Consider the following 20603-nt stretch of genomic DNA (forward strand, 5'->3'; position numbering starts at 1 on the left):
CTGGTTCCAAGCCCCCACCAGCTAGCTCCAATAGGCTGCTCTTCCTGTAAGCAGTGAACAAAGCAGGTGGCTGCCAAACAACATTATAAGGGAGCATTGCATAACTTTAAACGAGCATGTTTTCTAATCAATCAGTGATGTAACAATGAAACAACATTAACTGGGAGATGTTAAGTATGGAGTTATTGTATCAGGCAATGTAGCAGGTGCTACTAAAGTTTTATAAATCTGATAATTTTTCATGAACAGGGTCCATCGTTTTAAGAAATTACCTGTATCGCCTGAAACTAATGAACTTGTTTAAACCAGTTACTAATTTGCACCTACGGTCCTTTCATGCACACTGATATCAATGGAAGCACTATATGTGAAGGGACAGCAGGATCAGACCCAATTATGATACTAAATCAGGTTGAAATTCTCCAAACTCTAAAAACAGAATGTTTCCCAACCAAAATGAGGATTGTCTTATTGTCTTCATATTATAGTTCATAAATTCAGAGTCTGTATGGCTAGGAATGGACTCTTAAGTCAAGTCAACTAGGCCTGTTTAAAATGCTTTTAATGCTGTATTTTCTGCTGAATAAAATGAATGCCAGTAGCCCAGTACTCATGAGCAATCCTACAATGAGAGACTGGAGAAAATATCTGCATGCAAACAGATTTAAATTTTCAGCCTTCTGATGGATTATCATGAAGTAAAAAAATGATTTCACAAATACTTTGGTAGTAGTGGCCTCTCAAATCCAGCACTAATAATACAGTGTTGACTGCAATGTAATTTAATAGTGCCAATTCTCATCAAGCAAGTTGATTAGCTGGCTTATCATCATAAGTATGTTTCAATCATTGTTCTCTTTCAAGTTTCCCCTTCACTGTTGCAGCTGTTCAAAAACAAGTCTTTCACATGGATAACAAACAAGTTGTGTTGTTTTCCTGTTGTCTCAACAACACTGAAGCCTTACTGGGTATTACACTTTTGCAGAAACATGGACAAAAATGAGAAATATTGGGCTAACTGGTTTTGCTGCTTTCAAGTCTGGAAATTGTAAGTGGCGATGAAAAGGAACTATTCCATTATATACTCATTGTCAGTATTCCTGAGGGCATTCTGTGCCAAAAGATTAAAAATTCTGTACCAAAAAATTAAAAATTCCGTGCACATTTTAAAATTCTGCAAATTTTATTTGTCAAATAAATGTAGCTGGCTGCAGAAAGCAGTGAGGCTGCACCCAGCCCTGAAACAGAACAAAGACCGAGCCTGCCCCAGGGCCCTGCTCCTCCATACCAGGTGCACCAGTTGTGGGCAGACAAGCTCAGGAAGGCAGGATCCAAGTGTGTGTGTGGGGGGGGAATCCTGGTGTGGGTTGAGAGGGTTCTGTGTGAGGCAATCCAGGTGCAGGTGGCTCAATGGGGGATCTGGATGCACTGGGGCTTGTTAGGAGGTTCTGGATGCAACGGTAATGGGACTCTGCAGGGGGGTCCAGGTGAAGGTGGTTGGGGCTCAGCATGGGCAGGTCTGAGTGTGAGGGGATAGAACTCAGCAGAGGGGTCAGGGGGGCTCAGTGCCGTGGGGATCCAGGTGTAGCTGGTTGGGGCTCAATGGGTAGGGTTCTGGGTGTGGGTGGCTTGTCAGGGTGGTCCAGATTCAGGGAGAGTGGAGCTCATTGGGGGGGTTCTGGGTGTAGGAGGTGATGCTCAGCAGGAGGGTCTGGGAATGTGGGGGTCTGGATGCATGGGGGTTGGGCAGATGGGTGGGGATCAGCACCCTGTACAGCGATCCTTTCCCATGCAGCTGAGGAGCCATGGGTGCAGGAAGTGTGTGTGGGGGTGAGGAAGAAGTGTTTGTAGAGCTTCCTGTGCCTGGGGAGAAATCTGGGGGAGGGTCTGACCCAGCCCCAGATGTCGTGCAGGGGAAGAGGAAGTCCCATCGTGCCCTGCCCAGCCAGGACTAGAAGCTGAACCTGATGCAGGGTAAGAGCCAATAGCCGGGTCTTCCACAGTCCCACCCGCTGCCCCATGGTAACACTGGTCTACAATTTTTGAGAAGTCGTCTGCTTCAGAGATAAAATATGCTATTTATTATGTATTTTGATGTGCTGAATTCAAATATGACCATTAAAACAACTGATTGGCTACTGTTTCTAAGATATTTAAGTTTTTACATTTTATGTCTATGTATATTGTGTAGATAGAGTTTTAATCATAAATTGTAAACCTAGGTCTTTTCATGTGTTTATGGTTACTTTACATGATATTTCACCTGTCCTGTTTATGTAACACTTTAAAAATCAGCAAAAGGGTTATATAAATAAAATTTATTATGAAACAAAAGGCAAAAAACTATTATGTACATAGTTTAGTCCTATTCAGTGTCTTCTCGGCACTTCTTGGCTTGTCTCTTGTATTCCCAACTGGAGGCACCATGCAGAAGTAACAATTGCTGGTATGATCTGTTGGCTCTCTCCAAATCATTGGCACTGCAAAAGGCATAGATTTCCTTTTCCTGTTCAACCACTGGCGAAGATTTGTTGCACAAGTGTTGCAGCATATGTGTGGGGCCCACCTCTTGTCCTGATCTCCAATTTTGCAGCCAAAATAAAGGTGATAGGCTTTCTTAACCATAGTGGTTATACTGTGCTTTTGTGATGCAAAAGTCACTTCACCACAAACAGAGCAGAAGTTATCTGGACTGTTCACACAAGTACGAGGCATCTCTCTTCACTTTGGCTAAACAGAAATGTGTCCCTTTGCAAAATCAAACACTGACAAATAAGAGAGCATGACACTATGATTTCTAGAGCTGATATAGGGCAATTTGTTCAGCAGAGTGATGTAAGCTTCGTTATGATTGCATCATCCATGACTTCTAGGAATAACATGATGCAATTCATATCGTGTATGACGCAATACCAGGTTCAGATTGCATCATTCATTGTTTTGCCTAAAAAGCAAGTACTGTCCAAACCCAGTCATAGATTTATTCATAGATCCCGTCAAAGATGTATTTTAGTCATTTCTGGTTTAAATTGAGATCCTTTCCCTTTATAACTCACTTATCCTCCGCCATTCCCAAGTCAAGGGTCGTATATACTGACCCAATAGCATATCTTGAAAACTAGAGCCAATCAACAATTTTAAGCATCATTTTCGTTCTCAGTGACCCAGAATTAGTAAAGTTTGACTACATTTATTTCAGAAGCATTTTGGCTGTAGAGCACTGTAATTTACCTCTCTGCCAGCTGCTCTGGGCACCTAAAACATACTGCTGGGGAGGATCGTATGACCGCTCTTGTGGCTTCCCTTTGCTTCCCCATCAGAAAGTAATTTTTCTACGGGGAAGCAGAGAAATCGGTAGGAGACATAAATTCTGCCCATGGGCAGAGATGCAGAATTCCCTCAAGAGTATGTCAGGGACTGAGTTGTCTGTCTGCTGTTGTTGTTGTAAATGAGTTCGCTGCATCTATTTAAGCACAATAATCTAAAGCCAGGTCTGCTTTGGAAACTTGCCAATATAATAATGTCAGTGTAGGGTGTGATTTTTATGATTATTTGTATACCAGCAAAAGCCCTATTATAGATGCCATTATAACAGTATAAAACCATCTGAAAGCCCAAAAAGTCAGTGGAGTTCCACAAGGGATGAACTGGACCTACAGTGTCCAACATCACACACTAATCCTATATCCTGCAGTTACCATGGCACATACATGCACCAGAAAAAGGGGAATTGGTAGAGCTGAAACTAAGAAAAATACATTTTTTTAAAATTGCACTATGAATTTACTAGAGTAAATACACATAAAATGCATAAAATCGCAAATCCATAAAACTAAATATACACATTACCTGATTCTCTACTGCTTTCCACCTTGTGTAATTATGGCTGTGCAAAGATGGTGTAAAATGCTACCAAATCAGAATGGCACCAGAATAGTCACTTTCCAAAGGAGTAAATATCTACACAAGGTGCAAGGCAGGGAAGAAACTGACTTTTCAAGTTTTGGCCAAAAATGGATTTTTTCCCCCATAAAAGTTGTGAGTGAAGGGGGATTGAATATGACAATGCCTTTGTAAATTAACCACAGTGTCTGCAATACAGCTGGGACTAAATCAGACTAAAATTTCAGATCCAGTAGAAAATTTAGTTTATTTTGCAGTAATCTTTGGAGAAAAAACAAAAACAAACAAACAAAAAAAAACCACCCACACACCACACTAACTAAGCAGTACAAAAAAAGATATTGCTTGGTCACACAGATCAAAAAAATGTATACACCACTAAAATATATATAGAAAAGTAATGCCCCACCATTAATATTTTGCATGTTTTGTGATCTTCACCTTTTAAAAATGGTATTACTACCTTGTTCATATCGAATAGTGGTTCTGGATTCAAAAAATATTTTTTACTTATGTTTACACTTAATATTTGCAGAATGACCTGTACTGAATCAAGTAGGCCTCATGTAGGAATAGCTCTTTTCTAATGCTCTCTTTGGCAAGTCAAACAAGCCCTTTACATTTAGGGAAGGTTAATGTAACCGATGTTTAACTGCTGGAAGTTATTTGTACTCCTGTTCAATGATTTCTTTGATCCACGAAAAAACCTGTGTGCTTATTTCCATCATAATATCGTCTGCTGTTCGTCCTTTTACTGCCATGCCATGGTTTGCTTTTTCAACCCAATGAATTTTTTTAAGGGTCTTCATTTTGCTTGCCACACCTTCCAATAATTTCTATAAAAATCAAGAGGTAAAAAATTATTACATGCCAGAAATTATGTGGAACGTAGTCATCCTTTTGTCCATCCTAACATAACAAGCAGCAGTTGAAAATGCAAATAGAATTCTGAGTGCATTTAAATCAATTGATATACTGTTGGATTACAGTGTCATAATCTGTTTAATCTCTTCAGAGTACTTTGCCCAATATTAGTCACTCACATGAAAAGAAAGTCCAATAAACAAAGAGAAGGACGTATCTATCTGAAGTCTTCTCCCATAAGCCACTGAAAAGCCATCCATTCCTGCTGCTAATGGGTCAAGACACCAGCAACAAAATGGAGGAACCTTCACAGACATGTGAAGGCCAGTCTCATAGGTCACAGAAGATAATGGAATATCAGTAGAATAGTTTTAGAACTAGCTCCTACTCTGTAGGATTTTCCCCAATACAAAGTAAGGGACTTTCTGCACAGACCTAAGAATTTTCACGGTAAGAGTGTATACTCCAAGCTCTGCTATTTTGTTGTGACCACTCATTAAAACGTTATGACATGCCAGAAGCACTTCCTAGGCCTGGACAGTTAAGTGCACAGAGTCCTAAATCCTAGCAGGATTTTGTAAGGATTCTGTAACATGCATCCCAAATCTAACTTACATATATCTACTTCGTGGAGAAAAGAAGAGAAGATAAATTCCACACCTTGCTGAACATTACATTCTGACTGTTACTAGCACTTGGTTCTGCAAACCAAACTCCACAAAAGTATCCCTTTTTCCACAGGAAGAGAGAGCACCCCTGAGCAAGCAAATTTTGCCAGAAATATTTTTATTTGTCCTGAAAAATACACTGAATATATTGATAATATAGCACAGTATACACTTTGTGTAATCTGAAATGGTAGGGGAGCTAAGATTTCTTTAGAACAATCAGGTCTATTCTCCCCAAGGCCATTTTTTACGTAATACTTGCCATTTGGTGCTATCTGGTCCATTCAAAAGGCAAACAAAATTCTGTTCAGAGGTATTTTTGGGCCCCAAGGATAAGCTAAGCTGTCTGTAGTAGGGATGACCTGGCAATATCCAGGGAAGGTGTGATATCCATCAGAAAAGCATCCCAACTCTCTCTTTAATTTGATGGTAGAGTTCCCTGCCTGGAGCTTCTTGCAGCACATCAGTGCTTGGAGAAGACAGTCAATTACCATCATTATCATCTTTGGATATTAGTGCTAAGCACATTTGAACAGTTTCCTATTTCCTCCCCTTTGTAACTCAACTCACTTTTTCACACATCTCATCTTCTGATCCTGAGACAAACAGCACAGGACACTTAATAAAAAATAAATCTTCATCCCGGAGTTTGGACAGAAGCTTTGGTCGATGCAGTGGATAAGATAAACATATCAGACCGTGAATGAAATCCTCATTGTCATCCTGGCTAATCTGACGTGTCACAGAGGCAGCGGCTCGTGAACCCATCGAACGACCTATCTCCCATTTAAACATAAAGAATAAAAATTATGTTTACTATCACATCATTTACATTCATATGAGAAGCACCATTCCTAAAAGTTATCCAATTTAGTGTATGTTGTAACACTAATATGGCATATACTCTACAAAATGACTGTGAAGGAGCAGCTGAGAGACTTTTGTTCACCAGGACATTGGAGACCACCACCCAGAATTTTGGCGCTGTCAGATAATTGAACTGGGGGCAATTAATGATTTTGCATCCATTATAAAGAAAGCAACGGAGGATCAGAAAATGGAATACTTATTTTGGGGAGTGGGAAAGGGAGCAGGGTAGAATGACAAGAAGTGGGCAATAACTCATATTTAAGTGGGATGTGTGAAGAACGCAGAAAAACTGGAATTCAGGACCCTTGAAATACTATAGAACAATGTTTACTATATTCTTGTACCACAAGGACATAGTATTGACTCCTTCCATGCTGCCTTAGTCGGTTAGTAGTAAAAATAAGTTCCTGTGATCCACACTTCAAATCAGGCCAAGACATACACAGTGGATTTATTTCAAGTATCTACTCTAGTATTTTAAACTCCAGTGTAAACATATGGATACAAACTGAGAAGACGAAACCTGCACGAGGTCATTCTATGAGTGACAATGTGAGATCATCAAGGTATCTCCCCCAAAAGAAGTCACATTAGCTGGTGGATCAAGTTTTTTGAGGTTCTGGAGATGGCTGGATTAAACTGTTTGTGAGGTCTGTTGGAGTCAGAGGGGGTTTGGTTTTGCCTTTGCTTAATAATGGGAGGAGAATTGGAGATCCTAGAATAATGTAAATCCTACTAACCCCCAGGCAGGCGCAGTTACCTACAAGATGACCTAGAGAGAAGGTCTGAGTACTGAATAACAGTAACAAGAGCTAAGATACCAGTGGCACAAGTACTTTCACTATTCATGCATATATATTGAAGTGTATTTTTCTTAGTTACTCAATATTAAAAAAAATTGTATATTTGATATCCAATTTGTTTTTAGGTTTTCTTTATACAAGGAAACACATTTAGAACAGGTATAAGCAGGTACTATTCCACTGACCTACACCATGTATGAATTCCTCTTCCTTTGATAACGTGTGTGTGTGTGTACATATAAGTAAATCCATCTTTTCTATTGTTCTGCTACTACATGCAGATACAGGATATGTATAGATGGGGTGAATACTTAAATGGCATTCAGTTTACCATGCAGTGTATGTTTTATTAAATAAAACTTGAGTTTTGTATAGTGTCACGTTACAGATCACTAAAGACAGCTTGTCCTAGTCCTTTCCCTGCAAGTCCAGGATCTAATATGGGTTTCACATGGCTAAATAAAATGTACACAAACATTAAACAGTATAAAGTGACAAAGGGTAACTTTTAGACAAGAACTGGATCTTATTACTCTATTATAGATTTTCTAAACTACAGATCTTTGTATGGAAACAGTTTTAATAAAGAAAAAAGCTAGTTTGTTTCTATATATAGTTTGGAGTTAGACAGCTGAAGAGAAAAAGTACTGGAAAAATAAGATTATTGCTGAAGAATAGATTGTAAAAGTAATATTGCTAAGTAGTACTGTTCTGTATATTACATATGTTATTTAACTACCTAACACTCAATACTAGTAAATGACACTATCAATGAAGTACTTAATTGGAACTATATGGAAATCATAACTGATTATCTGATTTCAGTCTCCCTAGATATCCATCCATATTCTCCCTCAGTTATATCTGTGTCAAATTATGGTTCAATTAATAGATTAAGACATAACTGTGCAGTGTCCTCGGGATCAATGGGCTTCATGGCCTCTTGCATCAATCCTGAGAACTCCCAATTTTTCTCACCCCTCAGGAATGGGAGAATTATACAATGTACTCTTAAAACCACCATAAGGGGTAGGATTGTAAACAAAAACATACACACACACACACACCCCTTACCTCCAAGAAAGACACCAGAAAGTTTATATTCACCAGAGGACTTTAAATATTCCTAAGGAAATGAAAGAGCATTTTTTATTTGTTTAAAAGACAGCATTTTAAGATACATGATAAAAAAATTGTTGTAGCTGAAGAATCTGAAATTGGATACTTCCCCCAATAAAACAGTTAATTTATTTATACATGATGTTTCTTCTCACTTTCTCACACCCACAAACAAGTACTTCTGCAATACTTTTAACGAAAGAACAATTTAACAAGCCCAATACTCATAAGCTACCCTACAATAATACACCAGTGCGTCTAAGGTAGATGTGATCAACGTAGTGATGGAACTTTTCAATTTCAAGTTTACCAAAAGATTATGAATTATAAATAAAATATTTTAAAAAATTGAGAAGTATCCTGCCAGTGTTATCTAAATAAACATTCAACACAATAGCATATTTCTGATTTCCTAACCAACAATCTGGTTAGAAAAACAGTATTATTGTGTACTTTTAAAGAAACTTCAACACAAAGGTCCTCAGAAGGCCTGCATTAATATCAGCAAGATCTAATTTCAGTAAAATACAGCGTTAAAACACAACATATAGAAACAATTTTGATATCAAAGTGTGAAGGGAACCTAAGAGGGCTGGACTGTGCTCTAGTCTTACTCAGCCAGCTAAGTGAGTACGACTCCCTGACTCACTTGCTAGGCACTGCCTGAATCTTGGATGCGGGTCTGACACAGAGTGCAGCTCCTGCTCCCCAGATACAAGGTACGGACAAAGTCTTGGGTCTACCTCCTACCTAGGGTTGCCAACTTTCTAATTGCACAAAAACAATGCCCTGCACAGTCCCCAAGGCCCTGCTCCTGCCTCACTCCTTCTCCGAGGCCCCGCCCCTGCTCACTCCACCCCACCCTATCCCCGTCGCTGGCTCTCCCCCACCCTCACTCACTTTCACCGGGCTGGGGCAGAGGGTTGGGGTGCAGGAGGTGGTGAGGGCTCCAGCTAAGGATGCGGGCTCTGGAGTGGGGCCAAGGATGAGGGGCTTCAGAATATGGGAGGGGGCTCAGGACTGGGGATTGGGGTGTGTGGGCTCCAGGAGGGAGTCTGGGTGTGGGAATGGGATCAGGGCTGGGGTGCAGGAGAGGGTTCAGGGTGTGGGCTCCAGCCTGGTGGCGCTTACCTCAGGTAGCTCCTGGAAGCAGCTGGCATGTCCAGCTCCTAGGCGGAGAGGCCAGGGGACTCTGCGTGCTTCACCCAGCTGCAGGCACTGTCCTCGCAGCTTCCACTGGCCGCAGTTCCCGGACAATGGGAGCTGCGGAGCTGGTGCTCAGGGCGGGGCCATCGTGCCACCCCTATGCCTAGGAGCCGGATATGCCGTCCGCTTCCGGAAGCCGGGTAGAACCCAGGCAGATAGGGAGCCTGCCTTAGGCCTCTTGTAGGCGGCTACCCAGACTTTTAATGGCCCAGTGAGCAGCGCTCACCAGAGCCGTCCAGGTCCCTTTTTGACCGGGCGTTCCTACTCCTACCCTCTGGCTAGCGTAGCTGGCCTGGGTAAGAGGAAGGCAGGAATAAGCTGCACCCTTTCAAGGGCTGTACTCACTCCCACCTGCCCCAGGGCTGAAAAAGAACTGAGGGTCTTCCTAATGGCTCAGTCTTGTCTTGAATGATTATAGTAGAAGGATGTCAAATACAACAAAAACAACTTACGCAAGAGGCGGAGGAAACTGAAAGAGCTTGGCTTGTTTAGCCTAGCAAAACAAAGTTAAGAGGAAATATTATTGCTTTCTATAAATATATTGGTTGGGGGGATTATAAACACCATGGAGGGTAAAGAGCTATTTAAGTTAAAGGAAAATGTTGGCACAAGAACAAGTGTGTATAAACTGTCCGTAAGTATACACTGGAAATTAGATTTCTAACCATCAAAGGAGTGAGGTTTGTGAAGAGCCTCACAATAGAAGTTGTGTGGCAAAACAAATTAGTTAGTTTTTAAGACAAAGCTGAATAAATTTATAAGCAAGATTTATGACTTTTGCTTGTGGTGACAGGGGGCTAGTCTCAGCAGCCCTAGGGGTCACTTCTGGTTCTAGTGTCTTATATTTCTAAAATCTCATGCTTCAGGGCTTCAGTCAGTCACCCGCGGAAGTCAAGAAGGAAATTCTCCTGCCCCCCTCTGTCCCTGGGTACTCTGTTTGGCTTTTTTTCCTCCACAGCTGAAAATAAGACACTTGACATGGAGTGTAGGGATACTCTGAGGTGGTACAAAGTATTCTCTCTCAGGTGCCTGACTGGTGGGTCTAGCTCACATGCTCAGGGTTTAACTGATCACCATTTTTGGTGATGGGAAGGAATTTTCTCCCAGGTCAGACTGGGGACCTTGGGGTTACTCACCTTTCTCTGCATCATGGAATGGGGTCACTTGCTAGGATCATCTGGGTATATCTAAACAAATCAATTCTCTGCATTGGTGGTACCCCAGTCCCTCTGGTTTTTGGCCCGTGGCACCCAATAGTTTAATCTTCTGAAGACTGTAATACTGTGATCTAATTCTGGCTGCTGGGTGCCAAGGTGGCTGGAAGGTCTGTGATATAGGTCATACTAGATGATCTGGTGGTCCCTCCTGACCTTAAACTCCATGAGAAAAGCATTTTAATACTTAGTAGTGACAGGAAATGAAATATGTAAAAAGCATATGATGGCTTAAGTGGATTTTAATAAAAATTAAATTAATTTAACAAGTAGACTGAAGTGTTGCTGTGACTTTAAACTTTCCAGAATTTAAAATACAATCTGGTCTTTTCTTACCACAACTGTTTTATATGCTTTAGTCCTATAAGCAATGTTAAGGCCTTTACAGGTAAATCTCAAGCACAGAAGTCCACGGGATGCAAGATAGGCTACCAAAGAAACTAAATGAGAGAAATTCATATCTCCTCCAGCTCCATGAGTAAGAATCACTCCATGTGTTAATATCTTGTCTGGGACAGAAAAAATAGCATCTAGGTATTTATTTCCAAAAGGTATTTTCACTTTAACCTAGAAATAAAAATTAAAAAAAAGTAAGAAAGAAATATTTCCAGTTTGTACATTCAGGATATCATGCCATAAATAATTTGCAGTTATCACACTGTTCTGTGCTCTGATACAAACGTAATGAAGGATGGCCTTGCTATTAAGGCAATGTACTAGCAGTCGAGAGATCTAGTTTCTTCTATTCTTGTTTCAGTCAAAGACTTCCTGGGTGACCTGGACAAATCAATCATTCTGGAGAAACTGAGACCGCTGTAAAATGAAGATAATGATGCTTCCCTAACTTACAGGGGAGTTGTGAGACACACAGAAACACTGTCAATTTGAAAGATTTTATACAGACCAAAAGAGAGAGAAATATATTGTCAGGTACCATAACAGCCTACTCCCTCAATTTTTTTAAACAATAACAGTTTCCCTAGAAAATTTCTCACCCATGTGTGGAACCACTTGCAGAATCCATGCAGGTGAAACAGTAAAAAATAACTATACAAAGAGTGTTTTCAAATGAACAAAGTCACCTGAGGAAAAAAAAAATGAACCTGGCTTCTTTCAGTATATTAATTTTAGGCATTACATGTAACCACAATAGGTAAAAATGTTTTAAACTGATCGTGTCCCTTTAATTTTAATGTTTGAGGGACTCAGATATTATGGTGATGAGTGCCATAAAATACTTATATGAAATAAAATATTTAATTCAATTTCAAAGAAACACAAAGAAGGCACCTATCATATACTCTAGGTGCCTCTGGCAGCTATTTAAAACAATGAAACATGAAAGAGGACAAACAAAACAAACAAACAACATAGCAATAAGTTGCTAATATACATTATAGAAAAGGGGAAATGAGGAAAAATGCACCACTCTTCCCTACATAAGGTCCTTCAAATAACATCTCCTTTCCCCAAAGGCCGTTGTAAAATGATACATCTTGCAGCATCCCATGGAGATCCATACATTTCAGCTATTTTGAAGTGGGGGAGTAATCTGGGGCTAATGAATTCCAAAACTGAAGAAATATGCCCTGCCAGTAGCTCCCTCTCTTTGCACAGCTGCCATGTTTAATTCTGCTCCTAGTTTGACATTTTATGCTAATTTGTACGTTATATGCAAAGTTTTTGCATAAACCATACTCTTGAGGGTATGTTCAATACTGCCCTGAGCAGCGTTGGAAGTGAGGCATGGAGCTGAACAAAACTTGGCAGTTCTGGCTGGTGAGGATGCTCACTTGAGGGGGGCTGGTGGATAGCTGGGTGCCAGTGGGGAATCTAAGTAGGAAGTTAGGTGGGTGGTTGTTGGGGCTGCTAGAAAACAAAAGGATACTGGGGGGTTGGGGATTGCTGAGGGTATTGACACTCATGGGGAGGCAAGGGATACTGTGGCTGGGTGGGAGTCTAGCATAGGGGTGGGGACCTGGGACCAGTATTAGAGGAGCACCTCCTCCTCAAGCTGCTCATTCCTGGTCAAATAGAAGGAACAGCAAGAAAGGAGGCAACTAACTGCCTTGTCCACAGGCACCTCTAGTGAGTGACCAAAATACTGAACTGCAGGTGAATGCCTGTAGCCTCCTCACAGCTCACCTAGACAAGTGACATTTCAGGTAAGATGTGTGAATGCACGACATAGCTGTCAAAAGCATGACTGCAACACGAAATGCATGTTGGTAGCCCTGTCTTTTATAAATAGTAAGGGAGCTACACCTCCAGAACTTCCAGTTCTCAATTACAGCAATATTGCACAAGGTGAGAGGTGATCTCTCAAGGCAGAAAAAGTGCAAGCCATTTAGGGCTGTGTAGGTCAATTCCAAAAGCATCTAGCGGGGAAGCCCGGCAGGCCACAAAGCACTGGCAGCAGTTCACTGTGAAATACAAGTAACTGCTGTAAACTGTACCGGCTGCAATTTCCCAATGGAGTTAAGATACAGCCCCAAATAAAGCATAGTGCACTCATCTGTTAGTTACTTATACGGACCCATTACTATAGCATCTAGCACCTCACAATCTTTTTAAATGTATTTACAAAATCCCTGTGATATAGGGAAGTACAATTTTCCCTACAAAGAGACTAAATGATTTGCCCAAGGTCATGCACCAAGTCGGTGGCAGAACAAGGACTTGAACTCAGGGGTCCTAAATCCTAGGCTAGTGCCAAGTGGATTGAATACTGGACCATCCTTCCTCTCTGTGATGACAAAACATGAATCACAGTAGTGAAGTCTCCACTAAAAAGAAAAATATCCAACCTCTTCAGCAAATTGAAATAGAAAGGAAAAAAGAAAGATGAAAGCTAGTTGTCCGTTTTAACAGAGCATCAGCAGAACACTACAATGTTTGGTGGTACAAATACAAAAGGGGAGTATTTATTTATTCAATAAATCTCTCATTCAAAAATCTGTCAGTAGATTTTCCACCCCTCCATGGATAATTTATTTTGATCCTTTTTGTAAGTTTGTGTATAAAACCTGAACTTTGAGCTAAATTTGATCTGACAATTCCCTTTTAGTCTTGTTAAAGATAACAACAATAGGGTTACCATACCTAATAAATAAAAAAAGAGGACCCTCCACGGGGTCCTGGCCCCACCCATTTCCCACCCCCTTCCCCGCCCCCTCCTCCCTCCCACTCCCAGCCATGCGGAAAGGGCTGCCTGAGCGCTACCGGCTTCACGGTTTGCCGGGCAGTCCCCAGACCCTGCGCCCCCGGCCAGCGCTTCCCCAGCACAGCTGGAGCCCGGGAGGGGAAGCGCCCAGCCGGGGGCGCAGGGTCTGGGGACTGCCCGGCAAACCGTGAAGCCGGTAGCGCTTGGGCTTCGGGCAGCCCCCTTGCCTCCAGACCCTGCGCCCCCAGCCGGGCACTTCCCCTCCCGGGCTCCGGCGGCGCAGGGTCTGGAGGCATGGGGGCTGCCCGAAGCCGGTAGCGCTCGGGCAGCCCGGCTCTTAAACAGAGCCGAAGAGTCAGGGGAGGAGCAGAGCCGCCATTTTCCCGGACATGTTCGGCTTTTTGGCAATTCCCCCCGGACATGGGTTTGAGTGCCGAAAAGCCAGACATGTCCGGGAAAAAGAGGACGTATGGTAACCCTACAAGTGCAAGGTAACCACCACCACAAAAACCCACCTGCATTTGAAAGTCTAATTGATACTGTACAGATCATATTTATCCCTTCAAACAGTTTACTTCAACTTCGTCAAATAGCCAAACAAAATAAGGGTTATTCCAGCAAAAGTAAAACTCCCTGAGTTCAGGAAATGAACTTGCAGCGAGGAAGGAAAACGCACCTCTGTAAACCCACCCATGTTGCTGACGGGCAGGGCCGTTTGCCTTTCAGAAAACAGCAGGACAAATCTCTGTAATAAAAAGGGTTTTTTTTATATTTCAGCCCCAGGGCTGCACGAGCACCACGCGGGGGGCAGGGACGGGCAGGCGCCAGGCACAGGCTGCCAGCGGGGAAGCCCGGCTCTGCTACAGCGACTGACGGGAGGTTACTCTCCAGCTACTCTAGTCTCGCGGCCGCCCCCGGGCCCGGCTCTGCCCCCAGCAGGGGGAGCGGCTGCCGCGGCCTGGCCTGGCCGTAGGGAAGGTCGGTTCCGAGCCCTCCCGGCGCGGCGCGGCGCGGCGCGGCGCACACCGGCCTACGCGCCCCACCCCCACTTATACAGCGGTACCATCGCCCCACCCTGCAGCGCCGGGCCGGGCCGGTTCCTTCTCCGCCGCGGAACGGGCCGAGCCCCGGCCCCGCAGCAGCCCAGCCTCGCCCGCCGATCGCTGTAGGGAGCATGCGCGGGCGCGGGGCATGCTGGGAGTTGTAGTTCGCTCTCAACTGAAACTAACCGCGCGCGCATCCCCCATTTTATCCCCGTTGGAAGCCGCCTCCCCACCCAGACTGCGCTGTGCGCTCGCGCTCGAGCTGCCAGGTGTCCGGCTTGCCTGGTGGCTCCAGTCAGCACTGCTGACTGGGCTGCTAAAAGGCCAGTCGGTGGGGCTGGCAGGCTCCCTGCAGCTCCCGGAAGCAGCGCCACCTGCCCCCTCTGGCTCCTATGCCTAGGAGCAGCCCCGGGGCTCCACACTCTGCCCCCACCCCAAGTGCCACCCCTGCAGCTCCCATTGGCTGGGAACCGCGGCCACTGGAAGCTGTGGGGGCAGCACCTGCGGATGGGGCAGTGCGCAGAGCCACCTGGCCGTGCCTCCGCGTAGGAGCTGGAGGGGGGACATGCCACTATTTTTGGGAGCTGATTGAGGTAAGTGCTGCCTGGAGCCTGCACCCCTGATCCTCTCCCATGCCCCAACCCCCTACCCCAGCCCTGATCCCCCTCCCACCCTCCGAACCCCTCAGTCCCAGCCCGGAGCACCCTCTTGCATCTCAAACCTCTGATCCCAAGTGCCACCCCACAGCCTGCACCCCCAGCCACAGCCTTCACCCCCCATGCACCCTAACCCCCTGCCCCAGCGTGGAGCCCCCTCCCACATTCCAAACCCTTTATTCCCAGCCCAGAGCCCCCTCCTTCACCTCAACCCCCTCATCCCTGGCCCCAGCCCTGAGCCCTCACCCCCTCCCGCACTCCAACCCCCTGCCCCAGCCCAGTGAAAATGAGCGTGTGAGCAAGGATGGGGGAGAGGAGGGATGGAGTGAGTGGGAGTGGGGCCTTGTAGAAGGAGCAGGGCCTTGGGGAGCAGGGTGGGCTAGGGTGTTCGGTTTTTTACAATTAGAAAGTGGGCAACCCTATTGTCCCCACAGAGTGGGGCAGGGAGCCGGGGCGGAGCAGGAGCTGGGGGTTCGGGTTGGGGGTGGCACTGGCTGTGGAGGGGTAGGCCCTGAGGGTAGCATGCCATGTCCACCTCTCTGAATCCCTTGGTTGGACATTCATGGCTTTGGAGCAATAGTTCAGATCGTTTGGAATGAAGGCTTTGTTTCTGATTGGGCTTAGGACAGAATGAAGAGTAGTAAATGGAGCATATGGCACAGCAAGAACCTGAGAGTTAATCGTGAAGAATCACTATCTATCTTGTGACACTGAACTGTCATGTGACCTCACATCTGCATGAGAAAATAGTCACCCTTGCTTTACCAATAAACTCAGTGGAGGGTTTATGCTTCACTGTAGATCATCATCTCTCCAAAATAAGAATTCATAGGAACCTGAGCGAAATGATGATTGTTCAGCTGTGGCTTTGCTCTGTCACCCGTTATTTAACAGAGCTTGATTTGGGTTTGCATACCAGCCCACATCGCAAACTTTTTTTGAACTCAAATATTCATGAAAAAGTTGGCCTGTGAGTGATAATGATGTAGAAATAATTGTTATTCTTTTAGAATCAACCCATATCCCATTGAAGTAAATGGAATGACTCCCATTGATTTAATGGAAGGTGAAAGTACGTCTCAGAGCTACAGTACACAAACTTTCTGGCAGCTAACAGGATACTGGATCAACAAGGGGTTTAAAAAAAGAACATCTGAACTATATTGTGCAGATTTTAAGTACAAATATCCAGGTGCCATCATTTCAGCAAAATTTCCGAGTTTGTGTAATAAATAGCAGGATCAATAAAAGAAGTATTCACCTGGTAAAACAAAATGTAGTGCAATCATAGTAAAACTATGACTGTGATATGTACACCATGGGATGCTTCACACTCAGTAATCTACACAAAGTATTTTATTAAAATACTCTTCCAGGACAGACTATGGTCAGACAGAGGTTGATTGGATTTTTCAAGGACTTCTCAATTGTTGGCATACAAAAGGCCTGGTTGTTACCCAGCTAGTTTGAGATGTCATCACCAGTTGACATTCCACTACTACATGATTTTATCCCTACTGGAAAATAAGTGAGCTCCACTTTTTTTTTTTTTTTTTTTGGGGGGGGGGGGGGATTTTAATGTTATTCTGACTCAGTACAAGTGGAATTTATTGAAGATTGATTCAAGTACTCAAGCTTCCTGAGAAGCTAACCCAGGAGATAAGCTCTGACCGAGCTAATATCTCAGTGAGCATTGACAGTTAAATAGAAGTTTTAGATCCAGGCATTGTTGCTTTTAAATCACAAATATTAGAGGCAAATAGGTCAACCATGTTTAGTCTGAGCAAAATAGATTTATCCTTTCAGTTCTGATTCAACCCTTGCTGATGTCAAAATTACAATCTCAAAACTGGCTAAAAACATGTAGTGCCAAATTAGGAGAGAGTGATATAAAACCAACAGAAAGCTGTTATCTAGCTCTCAGAGAAGAAAGTTCCCTAGAAAGAAAGTTACAAATGTGGAGCCACTGGGAAAAGGTTTTAATGGACTCACTGTTCCATAATTGCAAGTGTTGAGAATGAGCTGTCACAGGATCTCGCAGCTGACCCTGTCATGTTAGGGAAACCCTGCAGAATGCTAGAGACAAAATGCCAGGAGACTTCCATATCTGTTTTTCCTTGTGTTGTATTAGGCGCTATTTGCTGCAGTGTTCCCTCTAAGAGCTTTACAACAGTGTTGCATAAATTTATTTAGATCACAGATTACTCTCAGATTGTTATTATTAGTACTGATTATTTACAAATCATCCAAAAATGTGCTAGGTTCTAGATAGAATAAGACAGGTTGCTACCCTGAAGAGCTTACAATCTAAATACTCAATATACACAGCAGAACAAAAGAAAGGGAGAAAGAAGAAACACAGTTTTAAAAAGAAATGTATGGTTTTCATTATCTGCTCTTTTATCCCTGATTGCTTACCTAATTATAATTACTATGTAACCTATGTCAGTGTGCTCTGGTATTTTTAAAAAAAACAGTATTCACTATTTTTTTTTTTTTTTATCACCTGCCTAGTCCATCCCATATATTCCTCCAACTCTTGCTTGTTTACTCATGGTCTTGTTCCATCTCTTGTGCAAATGCTTATCAGTTGTTAAACCTTTTCCTGTGTCCTAACTCTCTACCTTATGCTTCACTTGTTGAATCAGCTGCTACCCACCTAAACCCTTTTTTCTGTGTTCATTCTCTCCAAGCTGTAAGCAAGATAGTCTTCTCCCCTCTCCCCCACAAGAATTAAATTCCATCCCCATATGAACAGCTTACTAAATATGGGACAGCTGATGTCAGTTACTGTATCGGGCAGTGAAGATGTTCACGCTGTTGTGGTTGCATGTGCTAGGAAAAGACAGGCTGTTGGTGCCCGCATTGTTTTGTTTCACAGGGGTAGAGGTGAACTACTCTGCTTGCCCCCATTATTCCTACAAATGCTGCTGCCCAAGCCCTTATTCCTGGGAGATCAGGGGCATTTATAACACACAGAAGCTACAGATTTTAAAATGAATTTTCCCATAATACAATTTATGTATTAAATGCAGGCTTAAAAAGGTATTTTTATGTTTTTTTCAATTGCTATTTTTATTAATCTCTGCATATGTAATCTATAAATTCTAGTATAAAGTGAATATCTTACTAGTATCACAGTGATACAGGCCAACATTTTCAAACCTGGGTGCCTAAAGTTAGTCTTCTGAATGCATACTTAGGCATCTAATGATTGGAATGATTTTCAAAGATGCTGAGCAACCCCTGTTCTCACTGAAGTCCAAGAGAATGGCCGACAATTGAGCACCTTTAAAAATTAGACCATTTCACTTGTGGTGCCAAAATATGGATTTAAGAGGCTAACTTTGGGCACCCAGGTTTGAAAAAGTTGGTGTGATGGGGTGGATAAACCAAACCCCGCTCTGGAGAGAGAAGGGTGCTGGAACAACTCTGGGCTGGGGAACCCCACCTTGACAGCTCTGCTAGGCATGCTCCAGTTGGAGGAGGTACTTAAAAGGGAGTCTCCTCAGCACAACAGGGTGGTGGAGTGGGTGGGAAGAGGCAGATCTGCACTCTGCTACAGAGGGACTACCCCATGACGGCATTCCCAGGGGGAGGTCTGCTGGATGGAGCTAGGACTCCTTAGTCTGCTGAGACCTGTGGACCACCATGCTGGGACAACTGCAAACTAAGAAGCAACCAGAGGGTGGGGTAGAGCAGTAGGAAGAGACAGGACATTACTGGTTTTGCATTTGCCCATTCATCAAAAAGACAATTCTCATCTATCAAACTTAGAGTGGGAATTCTTGTGTGGCAAGTGTCAAGGCTACTTTGTATATTATCCCACACCGACATGCTTCTCAACAAGAGCCCACCCAAACTTTTCTGTGCACTCAAAGGCAGGTTTCCAGTGCTCCAAGTACTTCAGAGATGTTGAGTACAAATTCTCAACTGCATTGTAAAATTTCTGTTCCTTAATTTCCCCACCCGCAACCAAAGACTGCAACAGGATCTTTTTGTGTGACATGACAAATCTTTCTCTGAGCCACTCCGCTAAATTATCTTGAAGGGTACGAATAAGCAGTGTAATATTGGTCACCAATGAGTTGTTTTTCTTGATTGCCTCTACCATCTTCTGAAAGGTGGCTGTTTGCTTACTAGCAAAAGCAAGCCACAGTTTCATGCAAGAATCATTGAAGATGCTGAATAATGTCACTACAGCCGCCGTGAGCAATTGAATGTGCTCCACACATTTGACGTATAACCTGAATGTTGTCAGCTATTGAAGAGTCTTTTCAAAAACTTGAATTGTTTGTCTAGGTCATCATTAAAAGAACATGCATGCTTTTGTGACATTTCTGGAGTAAAGATTGAACTAACATCACATGGTCGCAACCTTGCACTGATTCAGGTTGCCAAGAGCAACTGCTGCCCATCGTAAATTTGACTGCAGTGAGAATGTTATTGTGAGTGCAATAAGATTTTGTTGTTTACATGTGTTACAAAATTTTCTACCTACCCCATGTTTAGCCTTTGTTTTGTTTCAGGAACAGCAGCCATTTGGTAAAATCTAGGGCTGAATTAACCTTTTTGTGGGCCTGACAATGGTCACATTCTATTAGTGATTCAGGGCTCAAGCTAAAAAGCCTGGTTGAGTAAGAAGATATGTCAAAAGGAAAAGGAACACCTGGAAAGAAAGAAAAGCTGGAAATGGTTTTGGGTAACAGCTTGGCAGATGTTATGCGGGAGCATGATAATGGTCTGTGGAAGCCTGGGAGCTTTACTGGTCCTGGAGTGTTCCTGCAGCTCAGTAAGCAGTTGATAGTGATGCTAGCAGATAAACAGAGAAAGCAGTTAAAGGCAGAAACAGAGGAATTAAAGAAAGAGAAAGATGAGAAAGACAAAAAATATACGGCCTGAGGGCAGCTCAGATAGTGGAGCAACTGTTTGAGTCCTTCATCCTATGGTACAAAGGCCTGAGGTGCTTCATGTGCTCCCAGCAATGGGATGGAATCCAGTGAATAGCCACCTCCTTCAGACTCCGTGAAATCTCTGGTACAGGTGAATGGTCCAGCCAACTTGGGTGAAGTTGGGGAGGGCAGTATACTCTGA

The 20603-nt window shown here is 43.3% G+C and overlaps 1 protein-coding gene across 4 annotated transcripts; it reads right to left on the reverse strand.

Moving 5' to 3' along the window:
• Positions 1-4131: 4131 nt before the first annotated feature.
• TEX30 (testis expressed 30) lies at positions 4132-15038 on the reverse strand. 4 transcript variants are annotated; one of them, XM_005303388.5, is made up of 6 exons: positions 14885-15033; positions 14487-14555; positions 10984-11214; positions 8183-8234; positions 6006-6211; positions 4132-4739 (listed from the first exon to the last, which is right to left on the reverse strand). In XM_005303388.5, the coding sequence occupies exons 1-6, from the start codon at positions 14984-14986 to the stop codon at positions 4566-4568; spliced, it is 834 nt and encodes a 277-aa protein (XP_005303445.3). In that variant the 5' UTR covers positions 14987-15033; the 3' UTR covers positions 4132-4565. The 4 variants fall into 4 exon arrangements, with proteins under 4 accessions (XP_005303445.3, XP_005303447.3, XP_023964012.3 ...); XM_005303390.4 differs by having other exon boundaries at positions 14501-14555; positions 14885-15018; XM_024108244.3 differs by lacking the exon at positions 14487-14555 and having other exon boundaries at positions 14885-15038.
• Between the last annotated feature and the right edge of the window lie 5565 nt (positions 15039-20603).

The sequence above is a fragment of the Chrysemys picta genome, chromosome 1 (genome assembly GCF_011386835.1).
Source record: "Chrysemys picta bellii isolate R12L10 chromosome 1, ASM1138683v2, whole genome shotgun sequence".
Lineage (NCBI taxonomy): Eukaryota > Metazoa > Chordata > Testudines > Emydidae > Chrysemys > Chrysemys picta.

Coding starts and splice junctions, on each gene's coding strand:
- TEX30 (XM_005303390.4), bottom strand. CDS start 15,003: ATGCCCCGCGCCCGCGCATGCTCCCTACAGCGATCGGCGGGCGAGGCT. Junction 8,235..10,983: donor AAGCATATAAAACAGTTGTG/GTAAGAAAAGAC, acceptor TCATTTCCTTAG/GAATATTTAAAGTCCTCTGG. Junction 6,212..8,182: donor TTCTGGTGTCTTTCTTGGAG/GTAAGGGGTGTG, acceptor AATGGGAGATAG/GTCGTTCGATGGGTTCACGA.